The 27,487-nt window shown below is 44.3% G+C and overlaps 1 protein-coding gene across 1 annotated transcript; it reads left to right on the forward strand.

Moving 5' to 3' along the window:
* CLRN2 (clarin 2) lies at positions 1–27,388 on the forward strand. The gene is made up of 3 exons (XM_030192606.1): positions 1–253; positions 9,123–9,302; positions 27,123–27,388. The coding sequence occupies exons 1-3, from the start codon at positions 1–3 to the stop codon at positions 27,386–27,388; spliced, it is 699 nt and encodes a 232-aa protein (XP_030048466.1).
* The last annotated feature ends 99 nt before the right edge of the window (positions 27,389–27,487 follow it).

Genomic DNA, 27,487 nt, shown 5'->3' on the forward strand with positions numbered 1-27,487 from the left:
ATGCCTGGATGCTTCAAAAAGACCTTATTTTGCATAGCTTCTGCAGTAAGCGTTATATCTTTCCTCCTGATCTTTGTTGCAATGTCATCCCAGAAGTGGATGACGGGAAAAATACTTTGCAAAACAGGAGTTGATCTGGTGAATGCTTCAGACCCAGAGCTCGTTAAGTTCATTGGCAGTATTTACTACGGACTCTTCCAAGGGGGAAAGACAAGGCATTGTGGATTGGGTGGAAGATGGTCAAAATTTACAGGTACGTAGCATTGAAACCCATTCCTGCCACTGACATCCCTTGTGAGTTCAGGCAAAATCACTTTATCATTGCAGTTACTGTAAGCTCTTTGGGGGCAGGAATTTATTACCATTGTACACAATGTATTTGTCCAATATTTTTTAAGTATTACTTTTATCTATATATTTCATGGAGATGTACATTATAAAAAAAAGAGTAAAATTTATTTTACTCTGAAAGTTCAGGTACTATTTAAATTAGACCTACAGCCCCTATTCCTATGTACTTCTCAAAGATGACTGAAAATACTTCAATGTGATGCTGTATTACTGAAGTAGCACCAGTGCTGAGGTGTGGATGCCCTAGGAGCCTGCATTCTGAATTATTTAAATGCACAGACTCCCAGATAGCTACTTATCTTTCCATCTTAAGTAGAATGACTGCTGTACAGTACAGCAAAATAGCAAAAGCTTTTTTTTCTGTCATGTTTCATTTTATTTAATATACCACATATCAAAAAAACATAAGCAGTTTGCATTCCTAAAATAATCAGAAATCACATATACACATTGAATAATAAATCAACTTATCAGCATTATCATCACACGCATGCATCAATTTGCTCTCAGTACCACTTACAAATAATAATGGGGCTGTTTTATTAAGCTGCGATAGTGGCAGCAGCCGTTTTTGTCATGTGTCAGGACCCTTTTTGCTGGTAAGGACTCCTGCAGTACCCCGGCAGTAACCCCCTGTGGTATTTTGTTTAAACCAGCAGCATTGGAAATGGCACAGGCTGGAGGCAGAATTACCGCCAGTGGCCATATTGGGCCAGCGGTAGTTCCTGGTTGCCACACGGCAACCCTTTAGTAAAAGGGCCCCATATAGAATAATTTTTAAAGCACTTTGCAGACAGTCAAGCCATAATCATATCATCCACTTTACATTTATTTTGGCAGGTCACCCCTTGTGTTTTCCTAAGGTTCAGAACAATGAAGTGCTGCAGAAAAGAATCACTTTTTGGTGAACTGAAGTTACAGATAGTCTTCAGATCTCCCTGTTCCCCATTCCTATCTTCCCACCCCCTCAGGCTTGCACTACTGTTTTCTCATACTCTCAAAAAAATCTTCCCACATTCATGAAGATGAGCAAGGAGCAGAAAATCACAAACCAGTAGTGTTCTGGTGTGATGACAGATCCAGACAAAATTATACATCAGCTCACTGACTGGCTGAGTCAGCCATGGCCCAGATAGTATGGTTGATAGTTCTAATTTAAAATAATGTTACTTGATTGAATTCCCTACTGTATGATATATCTGAAATGTTTGGGGGAGAATATTACTTCTATTGGGAATCTTTCAGTGTAAGCCCACCTGCTGATGTCTTAGGAAATTTTATTTTGTCAGTAGATTATGAGAAAAATTCTGGTCCAGCTCTCTTCCCTAAAACTCAGCTTCAGCTTTCTCCGGCTCCAAAGTATTGAGAATTGTGATTCTCCTAATAACTCTGGTTTCCTAATTCATATAGGTCAGAGATACAATTAGATTAGTAACAGAGAGATTTTAGAAAGGAAACATACTGATTTTACATGTTACAACTGAAAACACGGGGCACTTTCTTCCTATAACCAACTAGTTCCCAAACCTGTCCTGAGGGAATCCAGTGAGTCAAGTTTTCAGGATATCCACAGTGAATGATGAGACAGATCTGCTGTTTATTGACGACCTAGCTATAATTGAAGAGGCAATCATTTTTGTACGTTTGTGTTTTTTATTGTTTCCAACCCCCAAAAATGATGGAAAGAAATTATACATAAGAGACCAGAAATGTCTGTCTGGGGGCAAAATAACTGCCTAAAAACTTAATGAAAAGATTGCAAATTGGGCATGGAAAAAAAAAACAGGGGAAAAGACACATGGAGGGGCATTTTCAATATGATGTCCAAGTCCAATTGCAGACGTTTTGCTGAAAATGCCTAAAATTCTCATCCTGAACATAGCAATTTTCGAACAAGAAAACATCTATTTTTTTGTTTTGAAAATACGTACTCGGTACATGTTTCTGTAGGTACTATTTCCCCAAAAAAATAAAAACTCCTAGAGAAAAATGCACACACACAAGCCATAGGGATGGCTATCTGGCACCATTCCTCATAAACCGGCCACACAGACATCCCAGCAGAGGAGAAGGTTATCCTAATGGTCATTGCAGTGGACAGCACATAAAGGGACTCGGGTACAAATCCTAAACACCATTATTTTGTATTGTGAGCCCTCCAGAAACACTAAAAACCCACTGTACCTAACTGTAAACCACTACAAAACTGTCTCCTATCTATAGGTATAGTTGGTATTTTGTGGGTTTTGGAAGGCTCACAATTTCCACTACATGTTTACTAGTTAGAGTAGGATATCAACCTGGGTCCATTTCTCTACTGTCCACTGCACTAACCACTAGCCTACTCCTGGGACCAGCTTGCTGCTCTAATAGGAGTGGCCATAATATCTGAGGCTGCCATAGTGCCTGCTGTTTACTATTACTGTCACATCTTTGAGGGGTGGGAGGGGAGTCATTGACCACTGAGGGATTAAATGGGGTCATATCTTAATCCCTTCAGTGGTCATCTGGTCAATTAGGATACCTTTTTGTGATTTAGTCATGATTGAAACAGGTCTAGATAAAAATGTCCCAATTTTTGCCCTAGACATTTTTATCTTGTTCTGTTATCCCTGAAACACATCCAAATTCCAGATCCCCCCAACGCACACCCTCAGCACATCCCTAACATGACCCCTTGCAATTTAGATGAACTGCAGAGAAAAATGTCTCAAATCTGAGTTTTGAAAATCGCAACTTGACGTTTTCCTATGAAAAACATTCATCTGCTGCTTTGTGCCACTTTTGAGACATTTTTCTCTTTTGAAAATGAGAGTCATTATGTTAAAAATTGGGCTAGATTGGACTGGAAGCTCCAGAAAAATAAATTCCCCAAAATAATGGCTTACTGCATTTCTGTCATTGGGCCAGCGGTGAAGACCTGGCAAACAATGAGAAGATAAGTGTGCTCAGGTCTTTTTTGCTTTCAGTCATTTCGCTTCCAATTGCTTGATTGTTGCTTTCAACAGTACGAAAATATCTCTTTATAAAAAAATCAAAACATTTAATAAAAAAGTTCTAAACAGACAATTTAAAAAATGTAAAACTTAGAACAGAATAATTGAGTGGAGAACAGGGTGATGAGAATTCAGTCACTATAAAAAACGTGAGTTTTGGTGCCTATGAAGAGTCAGCTCAGCGAGTCTGTAAAGCAAAGACACTCAGACTGCTGGCGTACAGCGCCATATTCTCAAGGCAAGTGATCTCATCTGTTGGAAATCACTCCTTCTCCCTCTTCCCCCTCTAGGATATATAGCACAGTACAAGCCAGATTACCACCTTGGATTTGAATTAATATTGTATTGGCTTAGTGGTAGAGTTCAACGATTGTGAAAGGAGTTACTGCATTTCTGTGCCAAATGCATTTAGATGCACATTTCAAAGTACATAGGGGTCCTTTTACTAAGGTGCACTGAAAAATGGCTTGCGGTAGTGTAGGCGTGGGATTTGGGTGCACACCAATCCATTTTTAGCACGCCTGTAAAAAAGGCCTTTTTTAAATTTTTGCCAAAAATGGATGTGCGGCAAAATGAAAATTGCCGCATGTCCATTTTGGGCCTGAGACCTTACTGCCAGCCATTGACCTAGTGCTAAAGTCTCATGCGTAACCAGGCGGTAATGACCTATGCATGCCAAATTCCACTTGGCGCACATCCAATACACGCAACAGAAAATAAACATTATTTTTACGCCACACGTATCGGATGCACGCCAAAAATGAAATTACTGCAAGAGCCACGTGGTAGCCATGCGGTAACTGCATTTTGGCATGCGCTGGGCACGTGTAGATGCCTACGCAGCTTACTAGAAGGGCCCAATAGTGCTCAAAGACCAGTGGCAGTTCTGGGTTGATAGCATATCTGAACTCCAGTTTGTCAACAAAACCTTGTCTTCAGTTTAAATCAAGAACTTAACATATAAAAATAATATCTAACAAATTCCTGTGCATTCAGTTTCACCTAATATTTTGTCTTGAATTTTAATCAACTTTTGAACAATATATATAAGATGACATCTAGCAAGTTCCTGTGTGCTAGCAAATGCAGTTATAATACCACTATTCTCAGTTTGAAACCAGGTGCATAAATATATGGTGAAAGAAAAACTTGGGGGCCCTTATACTAAGCCACGCTAAAAAAGTGGCTGGCACTGTGTTTAGCATGTGGGTTTCCTGCATACACTAAACACAGTGTGGCTATAAAATGGCCACAATTTTGCTTGTGCCATTAATGGCCATGTGCTAACTTCCCAATTAGCACATAGCCATTGCCACATGAGTTTCTAAGATATTTCATATTACATGACATTTTATCAAGACGGAAAAGATCTCAGTGGTTCTCATATCTCCTATATGAAGCTTATGGAAGAACCTCAAGAGGTTACCACCATCATTGGTCATAAAAACCCTCCAAATATTTTTATTACACCGTGTCTTAACACTTAATACATTAATATCCTCAATCCTTTAAATTGTGTTACTAAAAACAACCACTGTCAGGTGCCGCCATCTTACTTAGCGGCTTCACAATATTGTACAATGATAGAAATTGCTTTCAAACTTATTTTTTCAAAGAATAAATTGAACTGGATTAACAAATGTACAATATTGGACAAATATGGTCAGTTTAGTGTGATCCCGATAATAAGTGGATCACAGCAGGCAGCTCTCTGGATAGTGTTACAGTAATCAAGCCTAAATAACACAAGGGACTGAATCATGCAAGAGTGACCCATGGGGGATGACAAGAGATGCAGGGCCATATACAGTGACTCACTGAATATCAGGGCAGAAAAGTGTGGCCATGTTTTTTTTTTAAGTTATGGATAAAAAGTGAGTACTGGACTTAACATTACTAATAGAGTTCTAACACAGGAGAAAAAGGAGTATACTTCATTTGTCAATCATACAATTAGGAGAAATATCAGATGGTACTATTCAACTTAGCATCATAAATTCATTGAACATAAGAATAAAAGAATAGCCATACTGGGTCAGACCAATGCTTCATCTAGCCCAGTATCCCATTTCCAACAGTGGCCAATCCAGGTCACAAGTACCTGGCAGAAACCCAAATAGTAGCAACATTACTCATGCTACCGATCCCAGGGCAAGCAGTGGCTTTCCTATGTTTATCTCAATAGCAGACTATGGATTTTTCCTCCAGGAACTCTAATCGCTGTTACCACATCCTCCAGCAAAGAGTTCCAGAGCTTAACTATACTTTGATTTAAAAAATATTTCCTCCTTATTTGTTTTGAAAGTATTTCCATGTTTGCCAGCACCCATTGTCCTTACTGTAATATAATATTCTTTGCCCAGCTATTATATCATTGAATGATTGGATCAACAGGCCTTCAGGTTTATGCTTCATAAGAAGAACATGAAGCAAACTGTTGGGAAAAAGCAATAAAGCCAAAAAATAAAGCAAAATTTAAAACAGATAAAACTTTACACAGTGCAGGGACATTTTCAGTCCATGGGGTCAAGATTACCATAGTGTGATAGTTAATTTTATTTATTTATTTTCATATTTATATCCCGTCTTAATCCAAAGCAGGTTACATTGAAACATACATAAAATCATCAATATTCTCACAGTAACTTTGCAATCCTTAGGATAACTTTAAAACAAGTCCAAATTCATCCCTCAAGGAAGGCCATCATACAGTGTTCTGTCATCTTTCTACAAGTAAAAAGGGAAATGGAGAAAACCATTGCTGAATCTAAGGACTTTAATTAAAAAAATGATAAATCTCCAGGACACAAGAAAGCCGTAGCATCCAGTAACAAAGCAGAGTTCTGTGACTGTTCAATTTTGCTATAACTTTATGTAGTCCTGGTCATAACACGTCTAAGACATAGGTGCCCATGCAGTAAAATGCACAAGTGCATGTTAAAATGGACTTTAATATGCAATGGGAAAATGCTTACCAAGGGCGTGCAAACAGGTGCTAATTTCAGTGCTTACTCCTTGATGTGTCAGGAGACCTTCTTAGCATGTACTCTTAGGTCTTCATGTCACACTATCTTTACTACATGCAAAATGAAACATACATAGGCACCATAGGGGGCCCTTTTACTAAAGCTTAGTACATGCTAACAGAATTAGCATGTGTTAAATGCTAAGAGGTTTAGCTAACTCACTAATTCCATTATCACCCACTAACCTTTAGTAAAAGAGCCCTAAAGTGATTTAATGAGCTTTCAATAATATTTTATTTGGATAGAAGTCAAACAAGCATTTGGGCTGTGCCAGTTTCTCAAGATGCACAGTAAGAACACATTCCTGCGATCACTAGCAGAACTACCAAGTAACTTAGTTCCAGTAGGCGAGAGATTTTAGGACAGGCCTGGATTTTTACAATCCAGTCATGAAACATTATCAGGCTCATTTTCAAAAAAGAAAAATGTCCAAAAAGTGATATAAATCTGCATTTGGACGTTTATCTTGGACGTTTATCTCACAAAAACATCTGAATCAGTATTTTCAAAACCTCTTTTAGACATTCTTCTCTGAAGTCCGTCAGAAGGACTTCTAAATCTCAAGGGGGTGTGCCAGGGGCATGTTTGAGGCGGGACTTGGGTGTTCCTAAGACTTAGACATCTTTCAGTCATAATGGAACAAAACAAAAACGTCCAAGACTACAACTTAGGTGTTTTGAGCTAGACCTGTTTTTATAAATTAATAGCTACAGTGGGACTTGAACCCACTTCCCCTGGATCAAAGTCTGATGCAATAACCACTAGGCTACTCCTCTACTCCACATAACTGTTGGAGGGAATTAGGGCTCACTTCCCCTTGCACCCCCAGTGGTCACTATCCTCTTCCCACCTAAAAAAAATGTGATTAAAAATATTATTTGCCAGCCTCTATGCCAGCCCCAGATGTTATACTCGGGTCCATTAGAATAGCATGCAGATCCCTGGAGTATTCTAGTAGTGGTGCAGTGCACTGCAGACAGGTGGACCCAGGCTTCTACCTCCCCCTACTTGTTACACTTGTGGAGGAAACTGTGAGCCCTCCAAAACCCACCAGAAACTCACTGTACCCACATATTGGTGATCCCTTCACCTGTAAGGGCTATGGTAGTGGTGTACAGTTGGGGTTAGTAGGTTTTGGATGGGTTTTGGGGGGCTCAGCAGAAAAGGTAAGGGAACATTGGTGAGATGTGTACCTGGGAGCATTTTATAAAGTCCACTGCAGTGCCCCCAAGATGTCCTATTGCTTTCCTGGGATGTCACTTTTCCACTATTCTACCTGATGCCAAGCTTTCTATTTTTTTTTATAACATCTGAGCCTTGTGTCTATTGTTTATCATTAGATTTGGGCTTTGAATTCAGATCTATAGATGAAAAGGAGGTCTCATTACATATATCTAAATACCAGAATGCTATTTTTCCATACTTCATAGCAAGAGTGTACATTCCTTAATTACCTGTCCCAATGCAACTGAAGCTTTTACCTCCTCAGTGCATGTAAATGGTTTCATCCCTGTATGGATTCTCTGATGACATGTGAGGCTTTCTTTCCAACCAAAGCTTTTACCACACTCAGGACATGTAAATGGTTTTACTCCTTTGTGTATTCTCTGATGCATTGTGAGGTTTACCTTCTGACCAAAGCTTTTACCACACTCTATACATGCAAATGTTTTCTCTCCCATGTGGACTTTCTGATGCACTTTGAGATTTACATTACAACCAAAGCTTTTACCACACTTAAAACATGTGAATGGTTTCACTTTATTGTGGATTGTTCTTGTGTATTTTGTACATTTTGCAATTGGATGTATTTGTTTGAAAATGGACCAAAAAATAAAACATCCAAATCACAAAACACTTTTCCAAACAGCACTTTCAGAACAAAAAGATAGACTTTTTTTTTGTAGAACATGACCTTTCCTGTTCTGATCTTGGACGTTTTACAAAAATAAATCCAAATTCAGACTTAGATGTCATATCCAAACATGCCCCTTATGCATTTGAATTGCCCAAAGTCACAAGAAGCAGCAGTGGGAATTGAACCTATGTTGCCAAGATCAAAGCCCACTGCACTAACCATTAAGCCACTCCTCCTCTATTTTGGATGTTTTGCATTTGGACATTTTTTGTTCAAAAATTGACCCCCAAAAGGACGTCCAAATCGCAAGACGTCCATAGCATTTTCGAACACCAAAGATAGATGTCTATCTTCTCGAAAATGATCTTCTTTCCTGTTCAAATTCTGATTTAGACTTTCTATCAAAAATGCCCCTCCACGGGACCTGCAGCACTGACTTCAAAGGGTAAATCAGAAACTACAATATCACACTGCATTGAGATGTACGTTAAAAGCCAGAACTGGCCAAAAAGTCTCCACCATGGAACTGGGTAGCTTGGCAGCTCTGCATTAGTCCTGTTCCACAAAATTATTCCATGTGTAATGATGGTTAATCAATTTTTCACCAACAGCAGAGCTGCTAAGTTACCCAAGTCTAAGAGACACTCCAGTCCTGGTTTTAACTTACATTCCAAAGCAGTATGATATTTGTAGTCTTTGATTGTATCCCTTAATGCACCAGGATGAGGTTGGCAGAATTCCAGGACTGGCTTAAAATCTGTCTCCTGGAACTGGGCAACTTGGAAGTTGTGCAGCAGACAATAACTTAGCAACTTGTAGCAAGCAAACTTACACAGTTCTTAAAATGCAGAAAAAGTACAACAGAATAACTGAATTTTTTTTCCTTCTTAGTTTTTCCACATCTGGTGAAAAAACTGAATACCGCCCTTCATGTGGTGATTGTTCTCTTCCTCTGTACTGCCATGTCCTTTGATTTGGTCAGCTTTGGATTCTGTATTCACAATATAATCAAAGTCCCATACCGTGCTATTAAAGGACCAGCTGGGGTCTGCCTGTGGAACCTGCTTGCCGGTAATTTAACTCTTTTATTAACCTAAAAATCTATACATGGTAGAGAGCAGGTTTTGGAGTGTATGGCCATTTCTTTGTGTAACTGTTAAAGCAGTAGTTACCAACATTTTTAAAAATAATTCAGTTGACAGTTAAAGCCAGAGATGCCAAGTTACCCATTCCAGGAGGGAGACTTTTTAGCCGGTCCTGGATTTCTGCCAACCTCGTGGTGCACTATAGGACCTGAAACACTTATTTCAATGGGTAGAATCGTGGACTACAAATACTACACTGCTTTGGGATAAAAGTTTAAAGCAAGGACTGGACAAAAAGTGTCCCTCCTGGAATGGGTAACTTGACAGCTCTGTTAAAGCCACAAACAAAATAAAAAATGTAAAATGTTCTCTAGCTCAGATATTGTCACCTTTGAGCAATTTAAGTGTATCCAGTCACCAGAGCTGTTGACACTGCTCCAACATCTCCAGCACTAGCTGTCATGACTCTTGGAGCTTGGTAATTAGAAGCCCCAATATCATGGAGCATAACCCTGGCGCAGCAATCACCTGAAGTCTCTATTATTTATAAAGTCTCTTTTATTGAATAAATCACAGATAATTTACTCACAGATAGATGTTCAGGATACAGAGACTTCTTAATCTGGAGGCTGTGGGAGGTGGAGATCTGAAGAGAGGTAGTTGTATTGCAGGGGGAGGGGAAAGTAGTTGAACAGGTAGAAATAGTCCAAAGCTGGGTGACTGCAATGTGCGATATCTCATTTGGAAGAAGATATTTACAGGGTAAAAAATCCAGGTTTGTTACAGGGATTTTCAGCAGGACAGAGCTGTCTGGAGCAAGATGGTATTGGCTCCATGTCCCTGGCTATAATGGAGGAAGAAGCCCCACGTGGCTGAAAGGACAAAGAAGTGGTGGGGCTTCACACAGGGAGGAGCAGATAGAGACCAATGGGGACAGAGCCTGCTATCGGATAGCAAGGGGTAGTCCTAGAGATAGGAAGGAAAGGTCATACCTGGCTGACCTCTGAGGACAAATAGTAAGACTGAACAGGAAGACAAAAGAGCCAAGCTTGGCAGAGAGAGAGGGAGAGAGAGAAGGTCTGAGCAGCCTCACAACCAGTGATAGCAGTTCTTACACAGCCAAACAAGTGTGGTTGCACTGCCTGTGAACTACATTACCCACAGTGCATTGCTCATGTATTTTTCCAGTGGGGAAACTGCAGCAATGATAGTCCTTGGGACTGAGAATAACAGTAAAGGCATTACACACATTTTAGGATCACGTTATAAACTAGTGCGAGGCTGTCGGAGGACAGAACACTAGCTGGTCTGAGAAACAAAAGACCATACCCAGAAATCAAACTCAGATCCTCCATGTGGTATTATAGAATGCTTATCACTGAAGCACTAGGCTGATACTGCTGATCCAGTTTTGTGCACAAGCTAATCTCATTCTGATTGTACCTATTTGTGGCCCTGATGCAGACAGGCTCACAGTAGAGCCACATGCAGATGAATGGATGTGTGGCTTCTACCACGAGCATAATACCATGATAGGCATGAACTTAATTGCAAGCAATTTTAGGTGCAGGAAACCTGCGACAAATGTGTGGGGGGGGGAGAGCATGCTAGACACATGTGCACAAGGTTTCACATTTGAATTTTCATCTCAGCAACAGGGACTAGATTTGTTCTGACAAGAAGACCCCTGATGAAGGCCAATGTGCTGAAACACGGCCCCTGTTGGGTTTTTGCCTATATGTACCATTGACAAATAAATAATTTGGAACACTAAAATTGAATGTCCTTGGAATTTGGTATCTTTGGACTTGTGGTTGTGGTGACTTCCACTCCTCGTTTGGTTTGGGCTTAAAGATATGCATGTAACTTATTGTATTCTAGAATTTATGAGCATAAATTTGAATCCCACGTATGCTCTGCTCAGACTCTGCCTGCATGTGCCTACCTGTAAAATACATGCTATGTAAGATATCCACATATTTACAAAATAGAGATTAGGCAGATTTGTGGTATTGTAAACAAGGCTCCTACTGGCTACGTCCGAGCAGCCTCCTCACCACCAGCCCGGAGCTCTCTGTTTTCCTCCTTTATGTGTTTCTTCTTTTTTCTTGGGCCTGTTTTGGGATTTGCAACCCGACCCCCTTTCTTCAACAGCTCCTCGGCGGTTTTAAACACAGTCCCCGTACAGCCAGGCTTCTCTCAGCACCGTTCAATTAAGTCAGGCTGTTTTAAACACCGTCCAAGTACCGCCAGGCTTCTCTCAGCACAGTTCAATTAAGTCAGGCTGTTTTAAACACAGTCCAAGTACAGCCAGGCTTCTCTCAGCACCGTTCAATTAAGTCAGGCTGTTTTAACCACAGTCCAAGTACAGCCAGGCTTCTCTCAGCACCGTTCAACTAAGTCAGGCTGTTTTAACCACAGTCCAAGTACAGCCAGGCTTCTCTCAGCACAGTTCAATTAAGTCAGGCTGTTTTAACCACAGTCCAAGTACAGCCAGGCTTCTCTCAGCACAGTTCAATAAAGTCAGGCATTGCACGGGCTCAAAGCCTTGGGTCCCACCCTCTAGGTCAGTCTCTATTCTCCTGACCTCCTCCCGCTTGACCCAGGACTTCCACCCTATACCTTGAGTGCTGGCTGAGCCATAGCCAAGAGCTCCATGGGTTCGTCTAAGATCAGCTCTGCCTCCTCTTGCTCCATTGCCTCTGGTTCATTCTCCTTCTCTCCTTCAGGAGCCCAGTCCATTTTCTCCTCTCCCCACCCCTTTTCCAGCTGATTACACTTTTCTTCATTAACTCTGATAGGCTGCTTTTCCTTCTCCTGCCACCGGTTCAGCCACCTCCTCCACCAGGGTGGTGACTCAGCTTTTCCCCTTTTCTGGTAGCCCCCTTCTGGAGCTTCTTGGTTCTGCACCCTATTTCTCCTTACCCTGGGTTCTCCTGGGGCTTTCTGGGAGTTGTAGTCTCTTATGGGTATGTCCCTCTTGGGCAAAAACTGCGCAACCTTAGGGTCTTCCCTCCTACCCTCCGGCTCTCTTTTCTCCGGTGGGTAGCTGGGTCCCTCTTCCTTTCGGCATATTCCTTACATACCCCCTCCCTTAAGCTTTTACTCCCCAACTCTTCCCCCTTTTCTTCCTTATCCTCGCCTACCCGGGATAGGGCATCCACATTTCCCAAACATCTCCCCGGCCGATGCTCCACTGTGTATTGGAAGGGTTGCAGTGCTAAATACCACCGCATTAGCCTTCCGTTGTTATTTTTCATTAAATTTAGCCACTTCAGTGGGGCATGGTCCGTTACTAGCTTAAATTGCCTCCCATCGAGATAGACGTACACTCTTGTACTGCCCACCTAATAGCTAAACACTCCTTCTCTATGGTGGAGTAATGGTTCTCATGAGGTAGGAGTTTACAGCTTAGATACAGCACGGGATGTTCTGCCCCTTCATGTTCCTGAGACAGCACTGCCCCTAGCCCCCTCCCCGAAGCATCCGTTTGTAGGATAAAGGGTTTTCCGAAATCTACGGCCTTCAGCACCGGTTCATGGCACAGGGCCTGCTGCATCTGCTCTAACGCTCGCAACTCCGCCTCCCCCCATCTCAGATGGTCCGGGCTCTTACCCTTCAACATGTCCGTTAAGGGAGTGTGCCATTTCGGAAAAGTGAGGGATGAATCTCCTGTATACCCCACATACCCAGGAAGCTACGCAATTGTTTTTTTCTATTGGGTCTGGAAATTCTTGGATGCTTTTAACTTTATTCAGTAAGGGTCGCACCTCCCCCCTTCCTACGTTATACCCTAAATATTCACCCTATACTGTGCAAAGTAACATTTCTTCGGGTTCAGGGTCAGGCCGGCCTCCCTAAAAGCTGCAGCCACCGCCCCTACCTGCTTCAAATGGGTATTCCAGTCCTCACTGTGTATTACCACATCATCCATATATGCCGCGGCATATGTCTGATGTGGTCTGAGGACTCGGTCAAGCAATCGCTGGCAGCTTGCTGCCGCCGAATTAAGGCCAAAGGGCAGCCTTTTAAATTGGTACAAGCCTATGGGGGTACTAAAAGCTGTCTTAGCTTGGGCTCCCGAAGAAAGGGGAATCTGCCAATACCCTTTTGTTAAATCTAGGGTCGTAAGATACTGTGCTGATCCCAACCGGTCCACCAGCTCCTCAATATAAGGCATAGGATATGCATCCGTTTGAGAGATAGCATTAAGCTGGCGGAAATCAATACAAAATCTCCACTCCCCTTCAGGTTTGGGAACTAATACCACGGGGCTAGACCAGGGGCTATGGGACTCCTCAATTACCCCAAACTTCAACATTTCCTGCACTTGTTTAATGACTTCCCTCCTTTTCATTGGGGAGAGTCTATAGGGCTTTTGCCGTACAACCTTACCCTGTTCGGTTACAATCTCATGCTCGACTAGATGGGTATTCCCTGGGCATGCCGTCAAAACATCTTTAAAGCGCTCCAAGAGCCTTCGTATCTCCTTTTTCTGTCCCTGGGGTAATTGTGGGTTAACTCCGGGCTCGCAGGGCTTGAAAATCTCTCGTATTTGCGGCCCCAACTCCTCCCCTTCCTTTTCTTCCTCTTCTTCCTCCCGAGTTTGGAACCCTACCCTAGCTACCCAAGGTTTCATAAGATTAACGTGAAAAGTCTGAACCTGCCCCCTCTCATTCGCCACCTCATACGTGAGGGGGCCCAGTCTCCTCCTCACCACCCAAGGTCCTTTCCACCTAGAGGCGAACCTATGTGGATCCTCCGATATTAAGATAAGAACCCTATCCCCAGAGGCAAACTCCCTTTCCCTAGTCCCTCGATCGTAATAGCCCTTTTGTTGTTCTTGGCTTTGTTCTAGCCGGTCCTGGGCATATTCCTGCGTCCTATCCAATCTGCCCTCAGATCATGTAAATATCAACTACAGACTGATCAGCTGTTTCCGGAGGTACCCAGTGTTCCTGTAAGATATCCAACATACCCCTGGGTCTCCTGCCAAACATTAACTCATAAGGTGAAACTCCTAGGGAGTCTTGCACCTTCTCCCAGTATGCATATAGCACAAATGGTAAAAGTTGGTCACACCCGGTCCTAACCTCCCCTAAGGCTTTTTTTAGCATACCCTTCAAGGTCCTGTTAAAGCGTTCTACCATCCCATTGGTTTGCGGATGGTAAGCTGCCGTACGTACATGTTTTATCCCAAATGCCTCCCATACTTGCCTTAAGGTATGTGACATAAAGTTGGACCCCCCTATCTGTCAGGACTTCTTGGGGAAAACCTATCTCACAAAAAATTTTTATGAGTTCCCTTGCAATACCCTTCGCCGAAATGTTCCTTAAGGGCAGGGCCCATGGATACCTGGTGGCCATGTCCATAATCACTAACACATAGAGGAACCCTCTCTGTGATTTAGTTACGGGCCCCACAATATCCATGGCTATTCTCCTCCCCGGTTGTTCTACCCTCGGAAGAGGCTGTAACGGGGCTTTAGGAGGGAATCTGTCTGATACCTTTTGACAGTTGGGGCAGGACTTACAGTATTTCTCCACTTCCCCATAAACACCTGGCCAATAAAACCTTGCCAATATTTGAGTCAGGGTAGCCTGGGAGCCCTTATGTCCGCCCAGAGGATGATCATGAGCCAGCCTTACCACCAACGGACGAAAGCCCGAGGTACCACCAGCTGTCTCCCTCCTCCCGAGTTTTCCCAGCTAGGCACCCTTCGATATAATATGTTCCCTTCTATCAGGAACCCCGGGGCTACCTGGCTTTCTCCCTGGCGCGCCCTCTCCCAGGCATACTCTAAAGTTGGGTCAGTGGCCTGCTCCCTATGAAATTGGGGAAACTGCTCTCTTAATTCTTCCGGAAGCCACCGGCAGGTAACTCTCCCTCTGTACCCGCTGAAAAGCCTCCCTTCTATCCTTCTGTTCTTTTTTTTTCACGGCCTTTCTTTTTTTTTCCCGGCCCGGCTCGCCCAAACCTCCCCCTGAAAAGGAAAACACCCCCTAGGCCTTCCTCTTCCCCGTCCGCCCCCCGGCGTGACTGAGCTCTGGTAGTAACCAACACTTGTTTCTCCCCCATACACTCTATAAACGGTGACCAATCCCTCCCTAGAATAATATCATGGGGTAATCTGGGCAGCACTGCCACGGCCATCTCTAGCTCCCCGGTGGGCCCCTTTAAGTTGACCCTGTGGAGCGCATACCGTGTCCGGGGCCCCATGTATACATTGTATGGACACGCCTCCATCATAGGTCTCCCTTCCCGGGTCCCCCTCTTTCGTATCTGTTGCCACAGCCGCTTAGAGATCATGGATTGGTCAGCCCCCGAGTCTAACATGGCTGTGATGGGTACTCCCTCCACCTTAACCTGCGTAAGGTACCGAGGCCTGTACCCTTGGTTCACCTGCGAGATCCACCCCTCTCGCCCCTGGCAATCCCTTTTTGAAATGTCCCGCTTTACCACACTCAAAGCACACCTTGCCCCCAAAAGGAGTAGCCTTTCTACTCGGGCCGGCGTCCAGCTCGGTCTTTTTACTCCCCGCGGGAGCCTCCGGCTTAACTAGGGAAACTTTTGGCCCCCACTTTTCTACCACCCGAGCCTTTCCTCCCTCCCTATCGGGTCCACCCCACTGCTGGGCTTCTAGGTAACACTCCAACCCCGCGGTCACTCCCTCTACCCGTCTTACATCCCCTCTTTATCAACTCGGCCCTAGTCTCCTCAGGCAGCCCCTGGAGGAATTGCTCCACTACCAGTTCTTGCAGTATCTCGTTCAGGTTGTGGTGTTCAGGCTCCAACCATTTTTTCACTAAATCCATTAGCTTATGGCTACCGCTTTAGGGGGGGTCCCCTTCTTCCATTTAGTGGCTCTAAACTTTCGTCTGTAAGCTTGGGTACTGAGTCCATATCTGTCCTTAATAGCCTCTCTCAACCTTCCATAGTTGGCAGCCTCCTCAGGAGACAAATCCCTAAAGGCTGCCAACGCCTCCCTGACAAGGAAGGCACCAATCGCATGGCCCATTGCTCTTGTGGCCACCCAGCAGCCCCAGCCCACCCTCTCAAATGCAGTCAAAAAATCGTCCACATTATCCTGCTCGGACAACTTTCCCCAATTAAGTGCATTCATGGATACATGTCCTACCGCACCGCTTCCTCTGGCCCTTGTCCATTTGCTCCGGGTTCCCCATCTCGAGGGGCAGTAGCCCCTCTCTGGAAGAAGTCCTGTAGCATGTTTAGTACTGGTTGCTGCTGATCCCGGGCCGCCATCAGAGAGTCCTCGACTATCTTGGCCGTCAGCTCCTGCTGTTTTTGGAACTGGAGAGTCATCCACCCGAAGATCTCCTTGGGGTCCATCACGGCACGGGCACTGCCACCTGGGGGAGGGGACAAAACAACAGAGAACCCACCTCCAAGTGCGATTACCTCACTTACGTTGGACTCTTTCTCTGATCCTCTAACACCTTCCCCCCCCCCCCCCCCAGTTAGGCCCGCTTACCGGAACCCAAGATGGGTCTGCGCCTTTCTCAGCGTTGGCCCTCTCGTGGGGCTTCTCGTCCAGTCGGGTCACGGCCTCCTCTAGCGACAGGTCCTGCCGAAAGATCCCACCACTGCCACCACTTGTAAACAAGGCTCCTACTGGCTACGTCCGAGCAGCCTCCTCACCACCAGCCCGGAGCTCTCTGTTTTCCTCCTTTATGTGTTTCTTCTTTTTTCTTGGGCCTGTTTTGGGATTTGCAACCCGACCCCCTTTCTTCAACAGCTCCTCGGCGGTTTTAAACACAGTCCCCGTACAGCCAGGCTTCTCTCAGCACCGTTCAATTAAGTCAGGCTGTTTTAAACACCGTCCAAGTACCGCCAGGCTTCTCTCAGCACAGTTCAATTAAGTCAGGCTGTTTTAAACACAGTCCAAGTACAGCCAGTCTTCTCTCAGCACAGTTCAATTAAGTCAGGCTGTTTTAACCACAGTCCAAGTACAGCCAGGCTTCTCTCAGCACAGTTCAATAAAGTCAGGCATTGCACGGGCTCAAAGCCTTGGGTCCCACCCTCTAGGTCAGTCTCTATTCTCCTGACCTCCTCCCGCTTGACCCAGGACTTCCACCCTATACCTGAGTGCTGGCTGAGCCATAGCCAAGAGCTCCATGGGTTCGTCTAAGATCAGCTCTGCCTCCTCTTGCTCCATTGCCTCTGGTTCATTCTCCTTCTCTCCTTCAGGAGCCCAGTCCATTTTCTCCTCTCCCCACCCCTTTTCCAGCTGATTACACTTTTCTTCATTAACTCTGCTAGGCTGCTTTTCCTTCTCCTGCCACCGGTTCAGCCACCTCCTCCACCAGGGTGGTGACTCAGCTTTTCCCCTTTTCTGGTAGCCCCCTTCTGGAGCTTCTTGGTTCTGCACCCTATTTCTCCTTACCCTGGGTTCTCCTGGGGCTTTCTGGGAGTTGTAGTCTCTTATGGGTATGTCCCTCTTGGGCAAAAACTGCGCAACCTTAGGGTCTTCCCTCCTACCCTCCGGCTCTCTTTTCTCCGGTGGGTAGCTGGGGTCCCTCTTCCTTTCGGCATATTCCTTACAGTATGTACATATTAGACACGACCTTCTCTGTCCAAGGTCCATAGTTGTGGAACTCTCTCCATTATCACTTTGTCTGAAGACTTCTACTATTTAATTACTATTTTATTGAATGACGCATTTGACTAGTTTTTCATCTTTGTTCCTTTCTGTGAATCTTCAGGATGGGTCCTGAAACACTCTGTAGCATTTTCCTTATATTTTCCCTACCCTTTGTTCTATCAGATATTGTAGTTCTTCTCCTCTTGTCCTTCCCATCCTGTTTTACGTGTATTTGTTTCTTTCTGTTTTAAGATTTATTGTTTAATCTGTAAGCCGCCCTGAAGGCTTCTCGTAGGGCAGGATAGTAAATTTTAAATCAACTTGGAAACTTGGATTTATTCATATAATCAGCGTGTAAATGTTAGCACCCGCTTCATAGATTACCCCTAAAGAGTTCCATATTTAGACTGCATACTATGTATATATATCAAGAAAAACAATTCATCTGTTCAACTTCATCAAAAGTGACAGAGACCAAAATGGCACTGGTTTACTTACTTTTCCTTCATTTGGGACTTCTCTTCCATTTGGCCTCTTCAGGTTCTATTAAATCCTCCTTTTGGTGTCCTCTTCTTATTGTACTAATCTCTTCAATGGGGTTAGCTCCTCCTGAACACTGCCAAGACCCCTTTTCATCACACTCTTTCTCTCTGTGGGTCCCTGAGCCAATGGCGTTCCTAAGGGAGCTGACACCCAGGGCTGATTGCCGATGGCGCCCCCGCCCCCCGGGTGTAGTGCCCCTTCCGGAACAGCATGACGCTCCCCCCCTGGCGAAAGAACCCCCGATCCCCCGGCGAAAGAACCCCCCGGGGTGCACGCTGCTGGGGGGGGGGTGCCGCGCACCTGCCGGCTCTTCGTTTTCATGCTCCCTCTGCCCCGGAACAGGAAGTAACCTGTTCCGGGGCAAAGGGAGCATGAAAACGAAGAGCCGACAGGCACGCGGCACCCCCCCCCAGCGGCGTGCACCCGGGGTGGACCGCCACCACCGTCCCCCCTTGGTACGCCACTGCCCTGAGCTCATTCCAGAGGTGACACAGGAGTGTTATTGTGTCCATGAGCGGCAACTGATGAGAAATATGTGAATCTTTACAAGGATAGTGAACCCCTGAAGCAGCGACAGCGAAACAGGGATTCCATGTTGGGTGAAGACAGATATGAGAGAGCCAGTTTGATGAGAATTTAAGTTAATTAACTGGCAGCAGTCACATATTATTCAATTGTAAAGGAAAGTAATGTACATATATTAATCCTGTGTGCTATGGATACGTGAGATGCCTAGCAGTATTTCAGATTGACTATTGTGGAGTTTTTTGTGGTGAAATGATGGTGCGCCGTGCCTATGCCTTATAATCGGTTAAGTTCTGGCTGGCTGGATGGCGATACTGAAGCCTTTTTCTCCACTTAAAAATATAATAAGAAGAAAAAGAGATAAATATAAAAAATAAAAATAATAATAAAAGAAAGAAGAATTATAAGTGATACTGCTGGGTTAGAGTGTGTCTTGTATCCATTGTAATACACAGCGTGTGTGAAGCTGTGTGTTTTGAGTTTCAGATGTAAAAACACAAGCCAAATATCTTCTTCCCCAGGGTCCTGTACCTCTTGTCATAAGTTTCCAGTTTACTGCTCCACACTCCATATCCTCTCCCCCATTGCAATTCCACACTGCTCATAAGCTGTCAGCAGGCACCCCTTCAAATTTCATTAGGGCAAAAGGAGGCAAAATCCCATTACCCCTTGCTTTTTCATTGGTCTAAGCCAGGGGTTCTCAACCCAGTCCTTGAGACCTACCCAGCCAATTCAGGTTTCCAAGATATCCACAATGAATATGAACAAGATAGTTTAGCATACAACAGAGGTAGTGCTTGCAAATTTATTACATGCATATTCATCATGGGTATCCTGATGTAGCTAGATGTGTCCCAAGGAGTAGGTTTGGAACCACTGGTCTAAGCCTAAGGATATCAGAATCCTCAGGAGCCATGTGCCTCATGTTTGGCAGAAAGAAGGCAAAAACACTATTCCATCTTAAAAAAAAAAAAAAACCCTCTTAATTTATAAACTCTGTGAATCATCATCTCCTCCTGTGGCCATTCCCAGTGGGGACAGCCAACTAGGAAGTTCACTTCCACATATGTCAGAGCAAGTGGTATTCCAGTGCCAAAGACCATACAGAACAGGTCAACAGTATCTGTGCTCCTTACTGTCATCACTGGGACTCTTCATGGCATGCAGCACATTGAAAAATTACTTGGGTTGCGGCCTCTGAAAAATGTATTTGAGGACCTTTTTTCCTGGACAAAAGCTGGGGATTACGATACAGGTGGACAACATAGCAAAGTGAGGGAGGGAGATTCTGGAAGATAATTTTAGGATTTTACATAGAAAATTGAAACCCTATGCCTTGTAGCACTATAGAAATGTTAAATAGTAGTAGTAGTAGAACCTCCCCTATAAGCCCTGGTTAAGGCAGTATGTTGTAACAGTAGCCTCGGGTAGTCCTGTAAAAAGGATGTGAGCACTCTTTCGTATTTGATATATGTATTTGATATATATTTGAAGTATTTTTATCCAAATCTTCAGATTGTTTGGTCTGAAGTTTGGTGAAGTATGACTTCTATTTTGAGTTTGGAAAAGGATCTTTCTTTTTGAATAGTTATATGGAAATTACTAACAGTGCAAGCTGCACTTCCCCAGGAGGACTGTTATTTATTTTATTTTCTTCTATCCATGGCATTAAAGGTGGTTATTGGCCATTGGAAAGATTATTCAAATCTTCATTCTAACTTATGGTGGAATTGGGCATGTCAAATTTGTAAATATAGGAATATTATGTTAAAAGATGTAAATCAAAGGCTTGTTGTGAAAAATGGAGAAAGCTAGATCACTGTCTCAAGAAAATGTCATAACTTGTGGTTTCATAAATTCTATTTGTCACCTGTATGTCCTGTTAAGAAGTCAGACGTTTGTTTTTGGTAATATGTTTGAATCATTTTTATTGAATTTATAAACAAAGAAATCTGGAACCTCCAGGACAGCAATCTCAGAACTGTTCCCTATTCAAGATACAGAACCCCAGAGACAGATAACACTCCAGAGTCTTAATACATGGATGAAACAATGGTACAGAGAAGAAACCTTTAGATTTCATAAGAAGATAAGAATTGGGTAACACTTTTTGGAAGGAGGAGCCTATTCTGAAAGTCTGAAGTCCACCTTAACCAGGGTGGTACCAGAATACTTGCACCATTGTTTAAAAAGGAAATCTGGCACCTTTTAAACAAAAAGATGGAAAGATGACAGTCTATCAGCAGCATGGTTCAGAGTGAAGTATATACAAACAAAATCAGACATCCTGATACAGAAGCTGCAATAAAGACAACATTTTTCTGGATGCCTTTTAAGTATAGAGCTGAAGGAGTTGAAATATTCCAAATTATCCTTGTCAGCTAGGCAGGTTCTAAATGCAAACACAAAACATACTTGAAAATGTATGGATCAATTACCAGAAGTATAAAATTAATACAGAAAAGTTAGAATTTTATAAAGAAAGGTAGACATAATTGGCATCTCAGAGACCTAGTAGAAGGATAACAAATGGGAAAGTGTGAAGATAGGGTGAATCAAACTGCTAGAAGGGTGGTGCTATATGTAAAAGATGGCCTTATTATGAAAAAGAATATGTCACTGGCCATGAAGGGTGAGCTCTTGAACTGTCATAGGGGTTCCGAACCAGGGGATCTGGAGGGTTCCAACGGACAGCTGACAAGTTATACCTTGTCGAGAGGGATCAGGAGGATGGCCCTGAAAAGGATCCTTGAGGGCACGCCTGGTCAACTAGGATCTGGAGTGGCCCTAAAAAAGACCCTTGGGAGCAGGCCTGGCGAACCAGGACCTGGAGTGGCTAGGCTGGGAACAGAAACACAGGACTGGAGTGGAGACTGGATGCTGAGGCAGGCAGGACTGGCGATAGGACACTGACACAGGCCTGGACTGGAGACAGGACACTGACACAGGACCAGACTGGAGACAGGACACTGGATGCAACTGGGCCAGAGGTAGCAGTTGTGAAGGCAATGGCAGAGCGGTCCAGCTGGGAGACGTTATTTAGGAGCACCATTGGCTATCGTACCTTTAATTGGAGTGATGCGGTGCGTGCACGCACCTAGGAAACTCCTGCTGGCATTGAGGAATGAGGAGCCGGCACCAGACTGGGGTGCCATGAAGGCCCCTGCCTGCAGTCCACTGCAGCGTGAGAGATGCAGGTCACCTGAAGACGCTGCCCAGTGAGTTGGGACATGAGTTGGGCATCAAGAACATGGCCCTGGCTGTGACAGAATAAAAATTCTGCATGAAATGTGTAAAGCAATTCTATAACTGAGCATGTACAGTGTCACGTCTGTGGCCGTGACCACCCTCAGCCTTACCTTCTTTCTTGGGGTCAGCAGCTCTGCTGGCTTCTCTCTGTGTTTGTGTTAGTCTTGTCTCTGTCCTGGTGTGCTGGCTGCTTCCAGCATGAACCTGATTGCTTCACTAGACCTCACCTGTGTGGGCTATGTCTCTCTAGGGAGCCAGCATCTAAGATGGCTGCCACCGGCTCTGTGCCAGCTTCCAAGATGGCTCCTGCTTGTCTTTCCTGTGGGCTCACTTCCTATGTGTGTCAAGCCTCTCTTTGGGGTCTGTGTACTTCCTGCTTCTGCCCTACTGCTGGTGACTCATCAGTGAGAGCCTTCATAAGGAAGTGCTATGCTTGCAGTCAAGGCCTTTGCATAAGTGTTATGCTCTTAGGCCAGGTCAGGTTAGTAAGTGTCTGCTGCACTACTGCTTAGCCTCTCTCTGGGTTCCAGCCCAGTTTCTTTCTGTGTCTGTGTCTCTGTTGTCCTTCCGTGGGGGGGTCTTCCCTGCCACTGTCTGTCTGTGGACTGCAGGTCCTTCCTGGCTTACCCTGTGTTTGGGGTGAAGCCTCTGTTCCTGGCTTACCCTGGGTTGGGGTGAAGCCTTTGTCCGGGTTTGTTCTCTATCTGTATGCGAAGCCTCAGCCTTTATGAGTTCCCCAGTCAGTGTGTGGAACAGCCGTGGCTTCAGACCCTTGGCCTGTTCTTCCTGGTTACTCTGTTTGCTGTGCTGCCTGCCCAAGACCCTTGGCCTGTTATTCCTGGTTTGCTCTCTTTACCCTGAACCCTGCCTTGCCTAGCCTGTGTGCCTACCCTGCTTGTATATCCTGAGGGTATATCCTGTATCCTGTATCTGTCTGGCTAGTGTGTTTTCCTGGGTGATTATTCCTGTATCCTGTCTCCACCTAGCTAGAGGGTTTACCCTGTGGGTATTCCCAGATCCCCGTTCTGCCTAGTGTTTTGCTGCCCTAGTCCTTGCTCCTGCTAGCTTCTGTACGCCTTGTGTTCCTTGGTCTGTCTTCTGGGTCTTGCTAGTGGCTGTGCAGCAGCACACTGTCTGAGTCTAGTTCCGTGCCCTGTCACCCTCGTGTATCCCAGACCCAGGGTGGGTCCTCTGGATCTTCAGTTCCTGCCTTATCCTGCAAGTCCTGCCGGCCGCCTGCACTTCGGAGCTCAACTCCGGAGGAACGGTGGCTAGGTGCAGGTGAAGCTGTTCCTGTCTCATCTGTTCTAGTTGCCTGTCTTGTACTACTCCAGTCCAGAGTTCCAGTACTGCTCTTCTGTGTTTCCAGTCCCGAGGTGGTCTTGCCTGCCGCTCCTCGGCAGTGGCCCAAGGGCTCACGAACTCCAGTCCTGCCTCGAGGACCTGACAGAATGCCAAGGCCCTTGAGAACGCAACATACAGTTACGTGCATCTTGCACCCATAAGTGCACAGAAAGGTGTCACGAGCATAAATGCAGTACACGCTATTCTATTAGGGCACTTGTAAGTCATCTACCCCCAGCTTTGGTAAATGGCATCCACATTTGAGTGTGGATCCCAGATCTTTGTAGAAACTAGAGAATGAGTCATTAACAATGAATTATGGCTATTAATTGAACAAAAGATTGAAAGGTAACTTTAAAACCATACAAGAACGTAAGACATTTGAAGTCAGAATGATTGAATATTTTAACACCCAACAGAAAGGACTTAACAAGGACCTGGGGTTCCTAGCCCATTATAAACCATAAAGCTGTATGTCTCTGTTGATCACCCCCATCCCTCACCTATCCACACCCATCCTGTTAGAATATCAATGATATGCTTTGATGTCCCCATGCATACCTCCGACCCACCCCCATCCTCCCACCCTGTCAGTCTGTCATAGTAATGCTTGAATGTTTTCACTTATATACACTGTCAACTAGCACATTTGCTTATTTCCGATCTGACGAAGAAGGGCAACCTTCGAAAGCTAATCAAGAAATGTATTAAGTTATGTCCAATAAAAAAGGTATCATCTTATTTTCTTTTCCATGTTTTATTTTGTTTGATTTCTATTGATAACCTTAAGAGTGGACTAACACGGCTACCACACTCCTCTACTGGATATTAATTGGAAACTGATTAGGATTTGCTCACAGATCTGCCTTCATGATATTCTTTAACACTCCGCATCTAAATTGTCTCACATGCAACTCTTACGGGGGCATGGCCATGGGAAGGGGATGGGTGGGTCAGGGGCATTGGTGCAGTATTATAGAATAGGGTCATTTGTGCACCCAACTGCTATCAGTTGGGTGTGAGGATTTATACCTGAAGTCAGCAGGCATAAGTTCTCATGCCTGAAGCTGGGCACAGAAATCAATGCTAAGTGCAATTCTATAAGGGCACTTGGCACAGAGCACCCTTTATATTATAGAATACGACTTTCTGGAACTTACAGTTGGGCAGAGGAGTAGCGCGATCAACAAAACTCTTCCGATGATAATAAAAAGGCGCCAAAGTAGTATACTGCTTTGACTGCGGTGCAAACTGCTTAAAACAAAATTTCAATCCAGAAAAACACCAAAGCTTTGGCATTTTTCTCAATTGATAGTCTTTTTAAAGACTGCACCCTTTTGTTGCTATTTTGTGAAGCATTCTTTGCTACTTTTGCAATCTATCATATATACAAAGACTCCTGAGGCAGGCACTTTAGCCGAAACATGATGCCGTGTCAAGTCATCATTTTTAACATAATTTTATTTGTGGAATAAAGTGTATATGATATTTTCTGCCTCTCTGGTAGCATTGGAAGAGGTTTGTTGATTATGCTACTCCTCTGTCTTACCTGGTATGTTCATAGTGGATCCTGTTCCTCTACCTCGGTGGTTGACCTCTACCTAAACTTGGTCACCATTTACTGAATCCAGTCCATAGTGTGTAACTTCATTGAAAACATTCACATAGGCAGAGCATGGGAGGGACATGGGTAAGGCTGCCACTTATGTGTGCAATTTACAGAATACTCTAAAACACACTACATGCTGCACTTAGGTGCACACTTATACCTGCCACTGACCTGGCGTAAATGGGCATGCCGTGCACTAATGCAGATTTACACTAGTATTGTATAACGGAATCCAGGGACCTAGATAATGTTATAGCATAGGTGCTCCCTGCTTTGCATTGGAGCAGTGCCATAGCGAGGGCTAATGGCACCCGGGGTGGGTCGCCGCTGCGCACCCCCCCCCCCCCCCCCGTGGGTGCAGCACGGCGTGCACCCCCCCCCCCCCAGAGTGCAACCCCCCCCCCCCAGACTGCATTCTTACCTGCGGGAGGGCCGATCCACCCTGAGTGCACGTCACTCGGAGCTGCGTCGGCCCCGCTGGTTCCCTGCTCTCTCTGCCCCAGAACAGAGGGAGCAGGGAACCAGCGGGGCCGGCACCCCCCGAGCGCGTGCATCCGGGGCTGACCACCCCTCCCGCCCCCCCTTCCTATGCCACTGCATTGGAGTGCCTACAAGGGGATGCCCAGTTATGGAACTGCCCCATTAATGTACTATAGAACCTTTATGGTTAGAAGTTCCATGTATGATGAGGAAGAGTATAGTGCTGGGAGTATACTTCTGTCCACCTAGCCAGAATGAACAGACAGATGATGAAATGCTAACAGAAATGAGTAAAGCTAACAAATTTTACTACACAGCAATAATGGGAAATTTCAATAACCTGACTTGGTAAATGACACATCAAGTAAAGTTATTAGATGAAATAATTGACTGCCTCATGGAGCAGTTGAATGACAAACTGACAGGATGGTGAGATGTTTAGACCAAGTGCTTAGTGCAACACAGGATTTGATGCAAGAGGTAACAATAGTGGGGCCACTTCCCGATGGTCATCATAATGCAATCAAATTTGACCTAATTTGGAGGGGGGAGAGGATATTAAAGAAACCTACTGCATTAGCATTTAACCCTCAAAAGGGAGGCAATGATAAAATTAGGAAAATAGAAAATAACTAAAAAGAGCTGCTGCAAAGATTAAGAATTTACAGCAGGAATGGACATTGCTTTATTTTAACTTTCTTATTAAGTAGTTCACAAATTTTACAAGCAATTTTTTATACTTGTTCAGAAACTTTTTAAGGTCTATTCAAGACAAGAAGCCTTTGATGGTCATTTGGACTATCAGATGACCAAGAGGTTAAAGGGGTTTTAGGAAGGAAAAGAATATAGCAGAAAAACTAAATTAATTCTTTGCTTCTGCCTTTTCCGAAGAGAATTATTTATTTTTATTCTGATTTATGTTTACCCAGGACTGTGCTGTGAGGGTGGTGCTGGAATAATCACAGTTGTTAAATTTTATTTTCAAAACGTGTGGGGGTGGGTGGGGAGAGGCTAGGACCGTGAAAATTATTTGGGAGGTGGGCTGGGGGGGGGGGGGGGCACAAGACTGAAGGTTTGCCTAGGGCTATGAGTATAAACAGCATAGAATCCTGCCAGGTACTTGTGACCTGGCTTAGCCACTGCTGGAAAGAGGATATTGGGCCTGCTGGACCCAGAAAGGCAGTTCTGTTCATCTAACAGAAAATGTAAACGCTTGTGCATTCTTATAAATTGCCCTTAATCACTTTCTCTCTCATGTAAGCATGCTTTGGGAAAAATTCCTATAATTCAGTATTTCAAGCCTTAAACATTAAATAGATATTTATTGATGGAAATAGCATAATGCATGAGATGGGTTTTAAGACAGCATATTTCATGTGGTGGGACTTACCATTTCTTGTTCTCCACAAGGAATTATTCAGTAAATCAGACATTTGTTTTTAATGTGTTGCAGGTTTCTTTGCAGTGCTGGGAGTCACTAGCTTTATTGCTGCTGTCAAACTGCATCGCCTCACTGAAAGAGTGGCTAATTTTCGGGAAAACGTCTTTAAGTTTGTCATTCTGGAAGAACAGTATCAATTCTCATTTTGGCTCTGTGTTGCAAGTGCTGGGACTCCCGCTGTGAATATGTTACTCATGGCAGCGAGCACAATTCATCTTCCTAAATTTAAGACTAAAACAGAAGAGGCAAATGTTACAGCAGAAGACATCATGTATTAATAATGGCTCTTTTGGATGCAAATGTTGTTGCAGGAAGTGACTGCTTGCAGGAATCGTTTATTAAGCCTGTTGATCTGGAGCCGAATAAAGGCCTTTCTA

The sequence above is a fragment of the Microcaecilia unicolor genome, chromosome 2 (genome assembly GCF_901765095.1).
Source record: "Microcaecilia unicolor chromosome 2, aMicUni1.1, whole genome shotgun sequence".
NCBI lineage: Eukaryota > Metazoa > Chordata > Amphibia > Gymnophiona > Siphonopidae > Microcaecilia > Microcaecilia unicolor.

Coding starts and splice junctions, on each gene's coding strand:
- CLRN2 (XM_030192606.1), top strand. CDS start 1: ATGCCTGGATGCTTCAAAAAGACCTTATTTTGCATAGCTTCTGCAGTA. Junction 254..9,122: donor AAGATGGTCAAAATTTACAG/GTACGTAGCATT, acceptor TTTCCTTCTTAG/TTTTTCCACATCTGGTGAAA. Junction 9,303..27,122: donor CCTGTGGAACCTGCTTGCCG/GTAATTTAACTC, acceptor AATGTGTTGCAG/GTTTCTTTGCAGTGCTGGGA.